This window comes from Urocampus carinirostris, chromosome 6 (genome assembly GCF_059441175.1).
Source record: "Urocampus carinirostris isolate Australia breed hairy pipefish chromosome 6, RoL_Ucar_1.0, whole genome shotgun sequence".
Taxonomy (NCBI): Eukaryota; Metazoa; Chordata; class Actinopteri; order Syngnathiformes; family Syngnathidae; genus Urocampus; species Urocampus carinirostris.
The window spans coordinates 36,947,689-36,962,089 of record NC_142354.1 but is presented as its reverse complement, the minus strand read 5'-3'; the positions used below and the strand labels follow the sequence as shown (position 1 = coordinate 36,962,089).

The 14,401-nt window shown below is 38.7% G+C and overlaps 1 protein-coding gene across 2 annotated transcripts in view; it reads left to right on the top strand.

Annotated features, from left to right (window-relative positions):
• The first annotated feature begins 3,381 nt into the window (after positions 1-3,381).
• Positions 3,382-14,401, top strand: part of alpl (alkaline phosphatase, biomineralization associated) — a 33,688-nt gene continuing 22,668 nt past the window's right edge. Inside the window, exons 1-3 of one of the 2 annotated variants that reach the window (XM_088338897.1) lie at positions 3,382-3,492; positions 13,109-13,253; positions 13,513-13,632. In XM_088338897.1, the coding sequence (XP_088195023.1) occupies positions 13,175-13,253; positions 13,513-13,632 (199 nt within the window). In that variant the 5' untranslated portion in view covers positions 3,382-3,492; positions 13,109-13,174. Of the gene's footprint in view, positions 3,493-6,374; positions 6,571-13,108; positions 13,254-13,512; positions 13,633-14,401 lie in introns of those variants that run through there. The other variant, XM_088338898.1, reaches the window with a different exon arrangement.

Below are 14,401 nucleotides of genomic sequence, written 5' to 3'. Positions count from 1 at the left end.
CGGATGGTACCGAAGACTTATAACGCCGCTAGCCGCTTCGCTAGCTCCGGCTCTTCTTCCACGATAGGCCCCTTCATCACGCCGGCACGAGAATTCTTCAGGGCAAGGAGTTAAAATTCCTTGAATACACGCATTTTTGTGCGCTAAAACCCATGTCGCGTAGGATAGAAGTAATCCATAGTGTAGTTGTAGTTGTACACTCATAGTGTGTCTTCAATGGCACCAGACTCCCTCTTGCTCTTCAAAAAGTTGTTTGCAACCACTACTTCTGCTGGCTTGAATTCAATGTTATAATGTATTGCCAGTGTTGACAAATGAGACACAGAAAAGGAAAGTGTCAGATGTACATGAATCCCATTAAGCAAGTCTTAAATCACACCAGAAAACCGCCTCCGTGTTCTCAAACAGAAGCTGTTTTATTACCAAGATGATATGAATTCAGTATCATAATCATATAAAAATACCATACCATTATCTGCACCCCTTATCCTCAGTAGGGTTGTGGGGGTGCTGGAGGCCATCCCAGCTAACTTTGGGCAGTGGGCAGGGAACACCAAGAACTGGTTGTCAGCCAGTTACAAATATAGACATACAAGTAATTTGCTTATTCACATATAGGGACAATTTTGGACCAGAGTGCCCGGAGGAAACCCACACAGGCAAGGGGACAACATGCACACTCCGCATGGGGAGGCTTCAGCGCCCCCAAATATGGGCTTTTTCTGCCCATTCTGTTGTATGTGGTCAATAAAGGCCATTCTATTTAAATTATATTCCATTCTTCTGTCATAAAATGGCATATACATTTTCTTCAAATGATGGATAAAACACTAAGTGAGGATCTCAGTCAATTTTAAAGGGAGTGTGTGTGATTTGACCTATAAATGTTTCATCAATCAAAAAAACATATCAAGTCATGTTTATTTGTATAGCCTGGGGGTCAGCATCAGGCGGTTCTGGATCTGCATGCTGGTCTCTGGCATTCCCTAGTGGCTCTCTGGCGCTTTGATAATGGAAAACATGGGTGCAACCAGGTGGGTTGTCTGTCTCTGTGTACCCTGCGACTGGCTGGAAATCAGTTCAGGGTGTCCCCTGCTGCCCACTCTCCGAAGATACCTGGCAAGGGCTCCAGCACCCCCGCAACCCTAATGAGGGTAAGCGGCACAGTAAATGGATGGATGGATGGGTGTCACCAGTCCGTTTAGGGGTGTACTCAAGAAGCCCCAAATTCAACCCACGAAATTTGCATCACCTGAGTTGGGGAAGAGAAACTTCCTAAACATGCACGACATGCGGCTCTTGAGGGGTTGGCCACCCATGCCGTACTGTATGCATGTTTTAAGCATAGATTAGACACTGCTAAAAAACACAAAGAAGAATGCAAACTACCGAAACTCAAAGTCACCAAACTGTCATTTTACTTTCCCATTCCCGGGTGCAGTCTTTTGAGTTTTGGGTTTCCTGTAGCAGCAAGATAGAGAACAATGCTGTCAGCTCCATCTAAGTTCGGCTCATTATATGTGAAGAAAAAACAAATTTTCTCGACCTACGTTTGTCTTAAAAAATGCACATTTTTACAACAGTTGGTGTATTTTTGCTCATTTTTTAGATCAAATTATTTTTTATTGAACAAACGTCATTTTACCACGAAATGGCGCTAATAATACACAATGCCCCTTTAATAAACGTATCTAAATTTCAGTACCTTCAATATCTGTAAGTAATTTAATTTTGTGACATGTAAAAGTTATAGAATACATCCTTTCAATACTTGATTTAATTTTCGAACAAATACAAATGCATATTCGCATTCATATTTGATTTAGTTTTTCAATTTCTTGAGTTATATTTTAAAGTGTACGTATGTCCATTGGATTTGTCATCTTTAAAAGGACATCATGAATTAATTAGCTTATCTGTAGTAAAAAAAATTGACTCGTGGGAAAAAAGTCTATATTGATTTAAATGATAAGCAAAATACATGAACCATCATATAAAAATGTAAACTTTTAAAAATAGTTGTTAGTTGTGAGTCTGTAGTTGTTTTTCATAACATCAGGCTAACCCAGAGGGAACTGACATGATAGGGTAGCCAAAGACCCAAAATCTTGTGAAAGTCACCTGGATTTCTTAGACAGCGTCGCTTTGTGTACCCTCATTAAAAACTACATTTTTACCTTGCGCTTATTGCCAACATTTAAACAGCTGGCTAAATTTTTCTGTGAATGCTTTTTTCAATCATTTTTATTCATCAATATATTAAATTTCACACTTCTGAAGTAGCCCTACTGCATTGAGTACTTCAATGAGAATGATAAAATGTAGTGCTTAAAAAAGGGATATGTTACTTTGCTATAACTCTTAATTGAAATATCAGTTTGCAATTGAGTAAACTTATTTGTGTATTTGGTGTGTTTCAAAAGCATTTGTTGGAAATGGTACCTTTATGAACAAATAGACAAAAAACGTGTGCAAGTCAATGTAAATGAAAACAAATTTGATTTCCAAAGATGAAATTTGCTATTACACATTTGGGTTTCCCTTTAGGTATTCTGGGACAGCAATCTGGCTCTTGGTTTATATTTTATGCACGCTCATTCTTTCAGATGACATGACAAGAGGAAAAATTTGTTGACATGGGCGGCAGTAGCTCAGGAGGTAAATCACTCATCTTTGGATCAAGAGGTCACAGGGTCGATACCCGGCTCCTGTGAGTTATATGTCGAAGTGTCTTTGGGCAGGACTCAGAATCCCTAATGTCCCTGATAAGCAAGTAGTTGCCTTGCATGGCTGACCCTGCTATCGGTGTGCGAGTGTGTGTGTGAAAAGGTAGGGGGGAACAAATTGTAGAGCGCTTTTGGAGGTCTTCTGTGACTTGAAAAGCGCTATATAAATGCAGACCATTTACATTTATATTTGTTTATGTTATCTATATTCCTCATGGATTGGCGAGGTATCAGATTTAAGAGTATCGGGATATACAAATGAATGAAATGAAAAAATACACCATGTTATTTTATTTCTTACGGCCTGATATTTTTCAAACCAATGCTGCCCGTGACTCAAAGTTTGTCCACCCTTGCACTACTGTACGCTATTCAGCGACATCTATTTGTCCAATATTACGCAACATCCCCGTTGTATTTGAATGCATTATTTTTCAATGTTGAATTCCTTTTTAATGGATGCAGAATTTGTGTACTTTTGTAGCCTATTATTTTGAGCATCCTGTATTTTTGTGTTGTTCCACTATAAATATTCCGCTCAATCGTCCTACAGGGAGCGCTCCAAGCCTAGGTTACGCGCTCACAGCATGCAACCGAAGCATGCTGTTCCAATGGAACACCCCACCTCCCACCCGCGGGGGTTGCAGACTGTCCCCTGCAAAAGACTCAGGGCAACCCCCTCGGGCCTTTAAAAAGCACGGAAATCTGCGGCAAGGAGACACATTTCAAGGTGCTACTTTCAACGTTTGATGAGACACTTTGTGCAGTAAGTGGAACTACATATTTTTCTTTTCTTAGTTTTAAATGAGTTTTTTTAACGCCTTGCATCTGATTGTCCAATTTTCAAACCTTAATAATTCATACCATGTATTCATTTGTTAGGTTGGGTGTGCATGGGGATGTTTGGCCTTTTTTAAGCATTGCACTGGTGACCTTTCATCGGAGACATGCTTGTTGCATGTTGGACATTGTGGAGGGCACATTATCTAACGGATCATTTGCACAGCTCCTGTGGGGCAAGTTGTTGTTTTTTTAATGGTAGCTCACACCCAATGCAAATGAATAATCTCTTTTGAATCTCTCTTGATAGAATTGTGTATTTGAGAAACGTTTGTGACCATCCCATACATTAAGAAAACAATAACAGCGCGTTTAATTTGATGTAATAATAATTCAAACATGACAAAATTGCACGTTTTACTTCACTCAATTTAACATTTATTCACTTTATTTCTTTTATATCACTTTAAGTGTTTATAAATGAAAAATCTCTATGAAATGCCCAGTTAGGCAAAATGACCAGCTTGTTTTTGTTTGTAAGTACGGTTTAAACAAGTTCTATGTAAAAATATTTTTTAAAAACTCATATTGTTGCATTTTTTAAAGTTAAAAGAAAAAAAGCCGGAATCTATAACATGAGTGACAAATTTATTGCATTTTTGTGTGTATTTAAATAAATTGACAAAGGTTGTCATTGAGATTTTTTTTACCTTGTTTCTAATCATTTTCTCTACATTTGTAATATTTGGAGCCATTATTTTAGTCTTCAGGACTAATGCTGTGATTTTAAGACATTTCAACCGTAGGCATAAAGCAATTAACTTAGACACAATGCCGATTGCCCCGCGACCCTACTGAGGATAAGCGGTGCAGATAATGGATGGATGGATGGATAGACAATGGCGATTGTCATAATAATTTGTGCTATTTTGATGTTGACAATTCTCAACAATAAGTAGGACAATTTGAAAACAAAAAAACACACCTGTCCTGAGCAACGCAGGAATTTTGAGCTAGACTTGCGATGTATTCTAAGACCAGACATGGACAAATATGTAAAGTCATAGAAAAGCTTTTGGCAGGAGAATGTTATTAACATTAAGTCGTTCTCATAATATTTGACGTCCAAGTATTTTTTCAAAAATAATATATTTAAATGAAATTCACGTAAAAATTGAATGACTATACTGCAAGCTAAACATAGTAAAAGGGGACCCACTGTCGTACCTACAAAAATATTCACCAATCTGTTTTCACTGTTTGGAGCCAAAGAATGTACCACAAATATCACAGGTGATTGGGACAAAACATAACGTGTTTTTAGCACAGTAAAGAGTTTCAAAAAGTTAATTCAGCTGGATATGATTCCTTTAAAGTTCATAATGTTTTGCAGGGGCAACAGGCTTCCACAGAGTTTATTAGAAGATCTGTACTTTTACGTGAAGATGTGTGCCTGAAGTTCATTGTGACATGCTCTGTACCAGGGGTCTCAAACTCAATTTACTTAGGGTCTGCCAAAGTGGGTGAGGTTGAGCCAGATTCGGTTTTATACAAAAGAATTCAGATTAAATCATTGTACTGTTCCTAAATATATGTTTTTCTAAATTCCCTACAGAAATAAGTTCCAAAAATATTAAAGATTAAGAATTACTATGAAAATCAATCAATCAGTAAAAAAACAATATAAAATATCATTGGGCTACACTTAATGGGACAGTGTATTATTCAGAGCCTCCTTGAGGTAAAAAAAATGTAATTTATATAAAAAAATTAAAAAAGAATATTGCTTTAAATAATTTGCAAAAAAACATGAATAATTATATAAATGTGCATTGGTTTTAATTCTCGTAGGTTGAGATATTTGTATAGTATTTATTTTACATAACATGAGCTTCACCTTGAGGGAGATGACATAATTGTTTGCCATGTTTCTGCTACGGGTACCTCAAAAAAGGCTGGGAACAAATAGAAGAAAAATAGTGCTTTATGGTCACTTTGAGTCTCCGTAGTTGGTATTCTTACATGTGATTTTCAGCACTCGTTTTCGGTTGCACAACAGAAAACATCTGGTGTTCAAATAATACACATTATCCCTTTAACTCTCGCAATAAGGCGTGGCCTCATACTATCATCCTGAGTGCAGCAATTGGCCCCCGGGCTGCAAGTCTGTATACTCTATATCCATTTTTTTAAGCAGGCTATGCCTGCCATAGGTCTGCCAAGTCAAATATGCTTCAGCACTATAGACTAGAGCAGGGGTGGCGAACACGTGGCTCTAGAGCCGCATGCGGCTCTTGGCCAATAAGAATGGGGCTCTTTGCCTAGTCATATTTTCTATATACTGTGGCTCTTTGCCTTGTTTCATGTTTAGTTTTTTTTTGTTTGTATTGAGGGTGGACACTTTCCTTGAAATCAATACTTGATGTATTGTAAGGAGAGGAGTGTGTTATGGGAAATAATATGTTTTTAATTGTGTGTGTGTGTGTTTGTCTGTCTGTCAGGTCAGTGCGTGGTGGCTCTTTGACTTTTACAGTTATAAATTTAGGTTTTTTGTGTCAAACTTGTTCGCCACCCCTGGACTAGAGCAATAATCTGTACCTTACAATTCCAAAGTCAAATTATGAATCTCAGCTCCAATTATTCTACTCTAGTTTTTTAAATATAATTCATTCATGTAAATGTAATGTTTTTTGTGTATGTTCCCCAATTATGGCTAGTGACCTCACCAATGTGTGCAGCTTCGTAAAGTAGTTCAGACTGAATTGTGGCGCTGCTTTTAGAGGTCATCTGAGTCAGCGCTCTAAATCATAATCCCAGTTTAAGAATAGAGCTTGAGGGGAGCGACAACAGTCTGTGTTGGTGCTCCGTTTTGACACTTGTTGGATTTAATAAATGTTGAGGAATGCACGGCGAAGTCATGAATGAAGCAGCCCAGCACGTGATTTTTACTGCAGCCCTGTCTTCTCTCATGTTGCTAGCTCTGGTGGCCCTGCTCTGCTTCTTCATGTGCAGGTTGGCTGGATCACTGCCTCTAGGTGGACCAGGCATCTTCTGAGTAGGGCAGGTTGGTGCAGCTAGTTGTGCTTGTTTTGTAAGGTTAAGTTGCAGTAAGAGCTGGAAAGAAATTGTCTATACGTACTTTGTTTGCAATATACCAGACATGGGACCAAGTCACACATGTGCAAGTCTCAAGTAAGTCTCAAGTCTTCACCTTCAAGTCCCAAGTAAGTCCCAAGTATTTTTTTCTTGGGCAAGTCAAGTCACAAGTCAAGTCCCGAGTCTTAGATTGCCAAGTCCAAGTCAAGTCACAAGTCATAAAAACAGCGACTCGAGTCGACTCGAGTCCAAGTCACTAAGTCTCAAGTCCCCATGTCTGCAATATACTACCTGTTGTTTTCAACAGCTGCTGTATTTCTCTTGAGCAAAGTATCCACCTGCCCCTGCGTGTCTCGCCTGTATTGCCAAGGTACACTCCTTTTGGGGTAATTCCTCAAGTCAGGTTCCCTTCATGGTAGATTCAGCCGCCAACCATTCATTCATTGACAGTAATTTGGCAAGGCAATCTGGTCTTAAATTGATTAAACTCTCCAAACCCCGTATCATTGTTGATCTTAACATTCGTACCCTGACCCGCGCTATCCCTTGAACCGCTATCCTCATGCTCCTCGCTTCAGGCAACCATCTTAAAGAGATTCAGTTTTTAATTATTTTGTCATTCGCAGCCCCGGTGGTCCTTGGTTCCCCCTGTTTGACTACTCATAATGTATAAACTGGCTCGGCCTCAAACACAATTACCATCACACTGTTTTCCATTTCCATCTTGGTTTGCGAGGATGCGTTTTTGTTTCTGGTTCAGACAGTTTTGTTGTCTTTTTGACTATCTGTTTGTTTGTTACATTGTTCCTGCGTCTTATGATTACCTGTAATCCATTTTTTGAGCACCCCAGCCTCGGAGTATACTTCCCTGCATTTGGGTCCACCTGATACTGAAGCAGTACCCCCTTTGTGAAATATTAAAGTACAGCTAACCGGCGCATCTCTTTTGGGGTGAGAGATATTGAAAAATGAGATTTTTTTGAGAAATTTACTTTAATTGATATATTAGACTTTGAAGCTTTGTTTGTATAGTGGCCTTCCTTTTACTATGCTTACATGAAAAGCTAAAATTAAAAAAACATAACTACAATTGTCCACACCGCAAAATATCCGATTCAAAATTTTGAAATTAAAAAAATGAATAAATACAATAATGAACTATTCATCTTTTCAAGTTAAAATTTTAGTTTGGGTGCCAGATAATTTTCCTTAAAATACTATATAGTCCAATAGTAAAGTCTGTTTTTTGAGGTATCCTTAAAGTTAAATATTTTCTCTATTAAGTCTGGGTTAACCAGTGTCTGGAACTCATGTCAAAAAGTTACCGGACACCAGGGCAGACAACTCTGAAAAGTTGCCTGCCCCGCCATAAAGTTGCCTGCCCCATTTTTCACAACTTGAAACACAATAAGACGACTAATCGCAAAAAAACAACATCGTTGCAAAGTATTAAGGATTGATAATATATAATATAACCGAATAAAACTTTACAATTAAGTTTATTATAAATCTACTAACATTCATTGCATGTTTTCGACATCGCTGTTTTCCAATTGCCATCACTACCTGTATGTACCTGTATTCACTCATCTTCATTCATGCAATGTTTGCGTTGCGTCGTCTGCTACAAGCCACGTGAACTCCTCTTTCCACGATGCTTTTAATGTATGTTTGCGTTTTGTAGCGTCATCAATTTTGTTAGCTTCTTTTGAATATTTCTTCTTGGGCTGAGTTTTTAGCTTGATTCCTAACCACTTCTCCATTTTTCTTGTGTTCCGTGTGAGTCTACTTTGGAAAATGATATGCAAATGCACGACCTTATAACGCTCGGGAAAGTCCGGAAGGACGAAGTTATTCGATGCAAGCTTCTGATCGGTTGCCGAGTATGCAAATTGCCAAACAAACTGAATATTTCCAAACCGAACAAAGATTTCGAAATCGGAATAAAGCAGGCGTTTGATTTGAAACAAAAAACAAAAGATTTTTTTTTTCTTGAAAAGTTATCAGCCACTTGGGCGGAGACGTTTTGCAAGTTGTACGCTTGACGTAAAAGATGCACGCCCCGGGCGTCCGGGAAGACGTTATTTCAGACACTGGTTAACAATGGCTTACTGAGTATAAATAAACCTTATCCTTTATCTTCCACTGTGCTTATCTACTTTTCTTTTTCTTTTAGCATAGCTGTTCGGGGTGGAACACGCTAGGTAGGAGGAATGGGGTTTGGTAGGAGTGCTGGGGAGTGATGTCATGCTCGTCGCTGATGGTTTTTTTCCGTCTGATTGTTAGTGTGGCATGAAAATCATAAAACTGATAAGAGGCCTTCTTCAAGTAGAGTCCAAACGCCAACCCAAACCCCCAGAAAGATGAAAAAAGAAGTTTTTATCCAAACTCGCCAAAGTAATGCACATACTCGTGCACGTTCATTTAGCGCGCTGACAGAGGCCGCAATAATGATACAAATCAGGAGATTATTCATTTGGGTACTGCTTTTATTAAGTTTAGAAAAATAATAATGCCACTCAGACATATTTACTTGTCTTTAAGGTATAATTTCTCTTATTTGACCAAAAACAGGTAAAAAAAGACAAAAAAACCCCAGAATTTTTATATATATCTTCCCTCTTTATCTTCTTTTCAAAAGTAATAAGGTGCATTTTGGTCACCCCGAGTCTCAGTGTTTTGCTTCTTTCGTTGTGCTTTTAGCACTCGTTCTCTGTGGCTTGTCAGAATACTGCAACATCTAGTGGTCAGATAATACACACTGTCCCTTTAACTTTCATATGAAGGCAGGGGCCTCAAAATATCGTCCCGGGGGCCACGAGTTTGAGACCCCTGGATTAAAGGCTCCCTCCTCGCCCATAAATGCCTATCCCTATGAAAAACCAGAAATCCTCAATCATACCTCAACATTTCATTTGACAATTTTTAGTAGCAGTTAATAGCGGTGATGGATACTGAATGCTTATTTTAACCAATATATAATGTATATATACAGTATTGGCTTCTTTTTTTATATATATCCACCATCACTTTGGTCATTCTACCTTCCGTCTTTCATTTTATGAAGACCAAGGGAAAGTGGGACAAGTGGGTTGAAGTCCACTTTCAGAGATACCTTACTAATAAGCTCAGTTTTGCCACACCATTGTATTTTGTTCAACTTTTACCTAATGGTAAATCATGTGCTTATTTTTTTTTGTGACTTACGAGGTCCTATATTTGTGCCCAGCACAAGTCTTACCTAAATCACGTAATTTTGTGCAGCTCTCGGATGGAATAAAGCCAAGTCACAGCCAAATGAAAAGGCTCAATGTCGGTGCACGCACTCAGAATTTGCATTAGCAACACATATACTATTTGATGAAACGGATCTTATTTTAACTAACCCTGGGCAATAAATTTCAGCTCTAAAGAGTGGTCGCCAACACTTGACGTCCCCCCAAAAGTATATTTTTTTCGAGTTGTAAGTGAGCTGGAACCCTTCCAAGATGGACTATTGGCGAGAGAAGTAAATAGCACTATTGGACTTGTTGCCAGCCAATCACACAGCACATAAAGTCGGACAACCCATCAGAGACACGCAAAAAGGACAGGTCAAAGATTAGAACCTGTGACCTCAGAACTGTTACGTAGAGGTGATGTCAAACCAAGAAGCCATGCAAAAACGAATAATTCCCAAGTGTGAGATCTGTTTTGTGCCTGTGCAGTCAATCATTGGGCGTTAATCGGCTTTGTTCTGGCCCTTAAACCTCTCGGCATTATGGAGCTCAATCCCATTAAAACAACCTTGAAAGCGCTAAAGGCCAATGAGGAAAGAGGGCGGGTGTGGATAATCGTGGCTGGAAGCCTGACCGAGCAGGCTCATTCTTAAAAAACTCCCGTTGTGACCACGTTCCAGCACAGCGAGGCCAATGATTTGACTTCTTTGAGGATGCGAAGAGTAACCTGGGCCTTAAGATACATTACTTCCTGTCTGCAGGATATAGCTTAAACAGATGCTTGCAAAACTTGGCAGCAGAAAGGAAAAGGAAGACCCCTATTACAGTGATTACATCCTCTGGGCCCATTAGTGCCGATTTATTACTCTTCAAGAGCCGTTTAGAGTTGAAAGGATTCTGCATCATCCATGAGAAATATTATTACATAAATCAATATTCACCAAATTAAATATTTTTATTTAGTTTAAGATTTTTTGGGGGGATTCTTAATATATTTGAATTTGTAACAGACCAGTTTGAATACATTTAAAAAAAAAAAATTTAGTCCTTGATCGGTTGATGGTGTAATAATAGTCTGTGGTTTGCAATAATCTGTGGTCTGTGTAGTCTTTTGAGACTTTTTGTGATTAACTAGTATACAAATAAACATGACTTGACTTGATTCATTTATTTACAGAAACAAATCCTAAATCGGGGGTCAACCAAAAGGATTAACTATCAACAATAAGTTTAGTGTGCCACCACTAGTCCAAACACAATCTCTTTATTCATATTGTGTTTACAAAAAATTATTTAAGAAATAAAATCCAGCCGTTTTGTTTCTCCTACCTTACGGGTGGCCATTTTGGGAGTTGGTCTCAAGGGTGATAACATAATTTTACAAAAGACTCGACAAACAACCAATCGCACTTCACCTGCTGTGATGTCATAATCTCTTGACATGAACTCCTAACATGGCCGCCACCAAGTGACTGATAAAAACTGTGGATATTTCTTAATAACTGAATTTCTACAAACACAGAGTAAATGGTAAATGGTCTGCGTTTATATAGCGCTTTTCAAGTCAATGAAGACCTCCCAAAGCGCTTTACAATGTGCTTCACACTTACCCATTCACACACACACTCACACACCAATAGCGGCCATGCAAGCTCAAATATATCAAAATATTGTTAGGGAATCCTTATGGTTGACTATTGCCTTAAATATTATCCATTCATTATTTGCACCGCTTATCCTCATTAGGGTCGCAAGGGTGCTGGAGCCCATCCCAGGTATCTTCGGGCAGTGGGCAGGGGACACCCTGAACTGGTTGCCAGCCAATCGCAGGGCACCTAAAATATTATTCATTTATAATTTAAACTATGTTATTTTATATTTCCGTTTTTATGCCGTGTACAAATATTTTACTACATTAATAACTGTAATTGAAAAATTGTAGATTTAATTTTTGGTTGCACATAATGTGCAAGATGTCTATAAACTGCATTTAAAATAAATAAATAAATAAATAAAAAATACATTTTATAATTTTATTCTATATCTAGTAATGAAATCAAGTCTTTTTTTAAAATTGCAGCTCTGTAAAATAGTCATGTACTCATTCCATGAGGCATAATTTAGGGTGTGCCGTTGAACATGTGAAACTGATTTGCATAGTATGATTCACATATTTTGCAAGTAACTCAATCAAGATGTGTGCCTTGAGAGTGTAAATAGTGAAAACATGAAACTTATTACCTCCCCTTACTAATGCATCTGAAATGGAATACCTTTTTTGTGCAAATCCGTCATACACAATGCTCCTGATACTTATTGATCTTCTTTTGCCATTCTAAAGACTTTTCCAAACGGGTCTTGTTAGCAGTTCCTAAACCAAATCTAATGAGGAAATGAAAATCCAAGTATTTCTGTTGATCAATTCTGGAAATTGATAGCTGAAATGGGAATTCAAAAAAAGGTATAGAAATGAATTGAGGACAAAGTTTACTTTGAATTTCCTTGTTTTTCATGAATCACTTGCACTGTGTGAACAATGCATTATAAAAACGGGAAATTTCTAATAGCAAGTCAGTGATAATGCTGTCATTTTCTTTTGCTAAAAAAGGATAGAGTATTACAGAATGTAATCTCGTATAACAAGGGAATCATATTCAGTGATGTGCCTAGTGAGGCACGGACAGATTTACAAATGAATTAACCTACATTTTATTCATCACTTTATTGGGAGAGCAACAAAGCAATATGTACACCGTTGCACAGAAAAACATTGTCTTGCCATAACTTATAAATGAAGTCTATGTGCTGCTCCTTTTGAATAAAAGCATCAATAGATAGGTAATCCTCGCTTATAAATTAAAAAAAACATGCAATGGGAAATAAAAGACAGGATGGCTTGAGTTGACCTTGTAATACAATGACTTCTATTGTTTGGGGCAGAAATGTGCGCCATGTCCGAATGATATGTCTCACTATCGCCCTCTGCCATGAGCCAAAATAATTGCATGCTTCACTCTGTATCTACAGATGCTCAGCACAGTAATCCGTTACAAACTAATTTGTAAAATTAAATGAGAAATAACTTTAACTCTGAATATATATTTATAGACATGTATTATATTTTTCATGATGACAAGAGAGTCAGTGCCTCACTTGTCTCCCTTTACTGCACTAGTTATATAGATTCAAAATAATTGCCTCTGGCCCATATGTAATAATTCCAGTTTCTCTGTTACTATTCAAGTTTTTCCCGTCGTGTGTGCTCATTCTGTCTGGATGTGTTTGCAGATAAGTGTCCTCGCAATTCCTACCTCCCTCATCATCGGAGAGAAATAGTTGTGTCGAGGCAACAACATGAAGGGAACATTGCTGCTTGTTGGCATCTGCTGCACTCTGTTGGCTGTCCCATGTGCAGGGCAGGCAAGTTTCCCAGGTAAGTTGGGAAACACCTGGCAGGGGGCACTTAAATTTTCTTGTTATGTGATGCACCTAAATTTTCGACAGCACAGTTTTAACGCGAACTGTTGAATCTTACCCATTAGGGACATTTTTTGCATTTTTCAGCGTATGGCTTGGTAATGGACTATCCGTATAGAGTAATTACTGTTGGCCTTTAAATAACTTGTTATGCCCTTGACAGACTTCTCGTTTAGCACTTAAACATTCTTACATATGTATTCTTAATGCATTAGAGCAAGAGAAGGATCCCAATTTCTGGAGAACGTGGGCTCAACGGACCCTGAGAAATGCACTGATGCTGCAGGAACTCAACCAAAACACAGCTAAGAACCTCATTATGTTCCTCGGAGATGGTGAGACACAACATCACACTAACATCTTGTACTGTATCTACACATTCATGAACTTACTTTAAAATGACCAACTACATCCAAAAGTTCAAATCGTCAACGGAAAACATACTACCCTCACACATTGAAATAGATCAAATGTGTTTCTCAATAAGTCATGTGCTGTTGTTCTGGTATTATTATAGCTTTGATGGTGGAAGCCTATGGCTCAAGCTCCCATGTTGTGTCTTTTTAATGCACAGTATGCTTAGCAATGGGTGGTGCAGCTGCCTGGGGGACCCCCCTCGAGCAGCAGGTTCAAACATACTTTGTATGATGGACAACACACTGTCACAGACCAGAACGGACACAGGACTCAATTGCATGCGTTTCTCAGATTTTATTGAAAAAGAGTGAGAGTTAGGCTTGCTTGATTGCTGGATCCGAGGACTGGCGGAGAGCGGGATCGAGCAAGGCGGGGATGACACTTCCGTGTCGGAAGAAGGCAGGCGGCAATGTCACGTCGTTTGACCAAGGCTGGAGATCAGAGGCGATGTAAAGTTCGTAATAGTGGTCGTAGGCAGGCGGCAGGCAAAACAGGCGTAGTCAGGTTCGGAAACGGGTCGAAAAACGGAAATTGGGCAGGAAGCAGGTTTTAACAGAGACAAAGTCGGACGGGAACGCTCACTGAGTGAAACACAACAGCTCGCAACGATCTGACAAAGTTTGAACTGAAGTCGGGGGCTTAAGAAGGGTGCGGCCACCAATCAGCTTGTCCGGGCTGTTGGCGCCA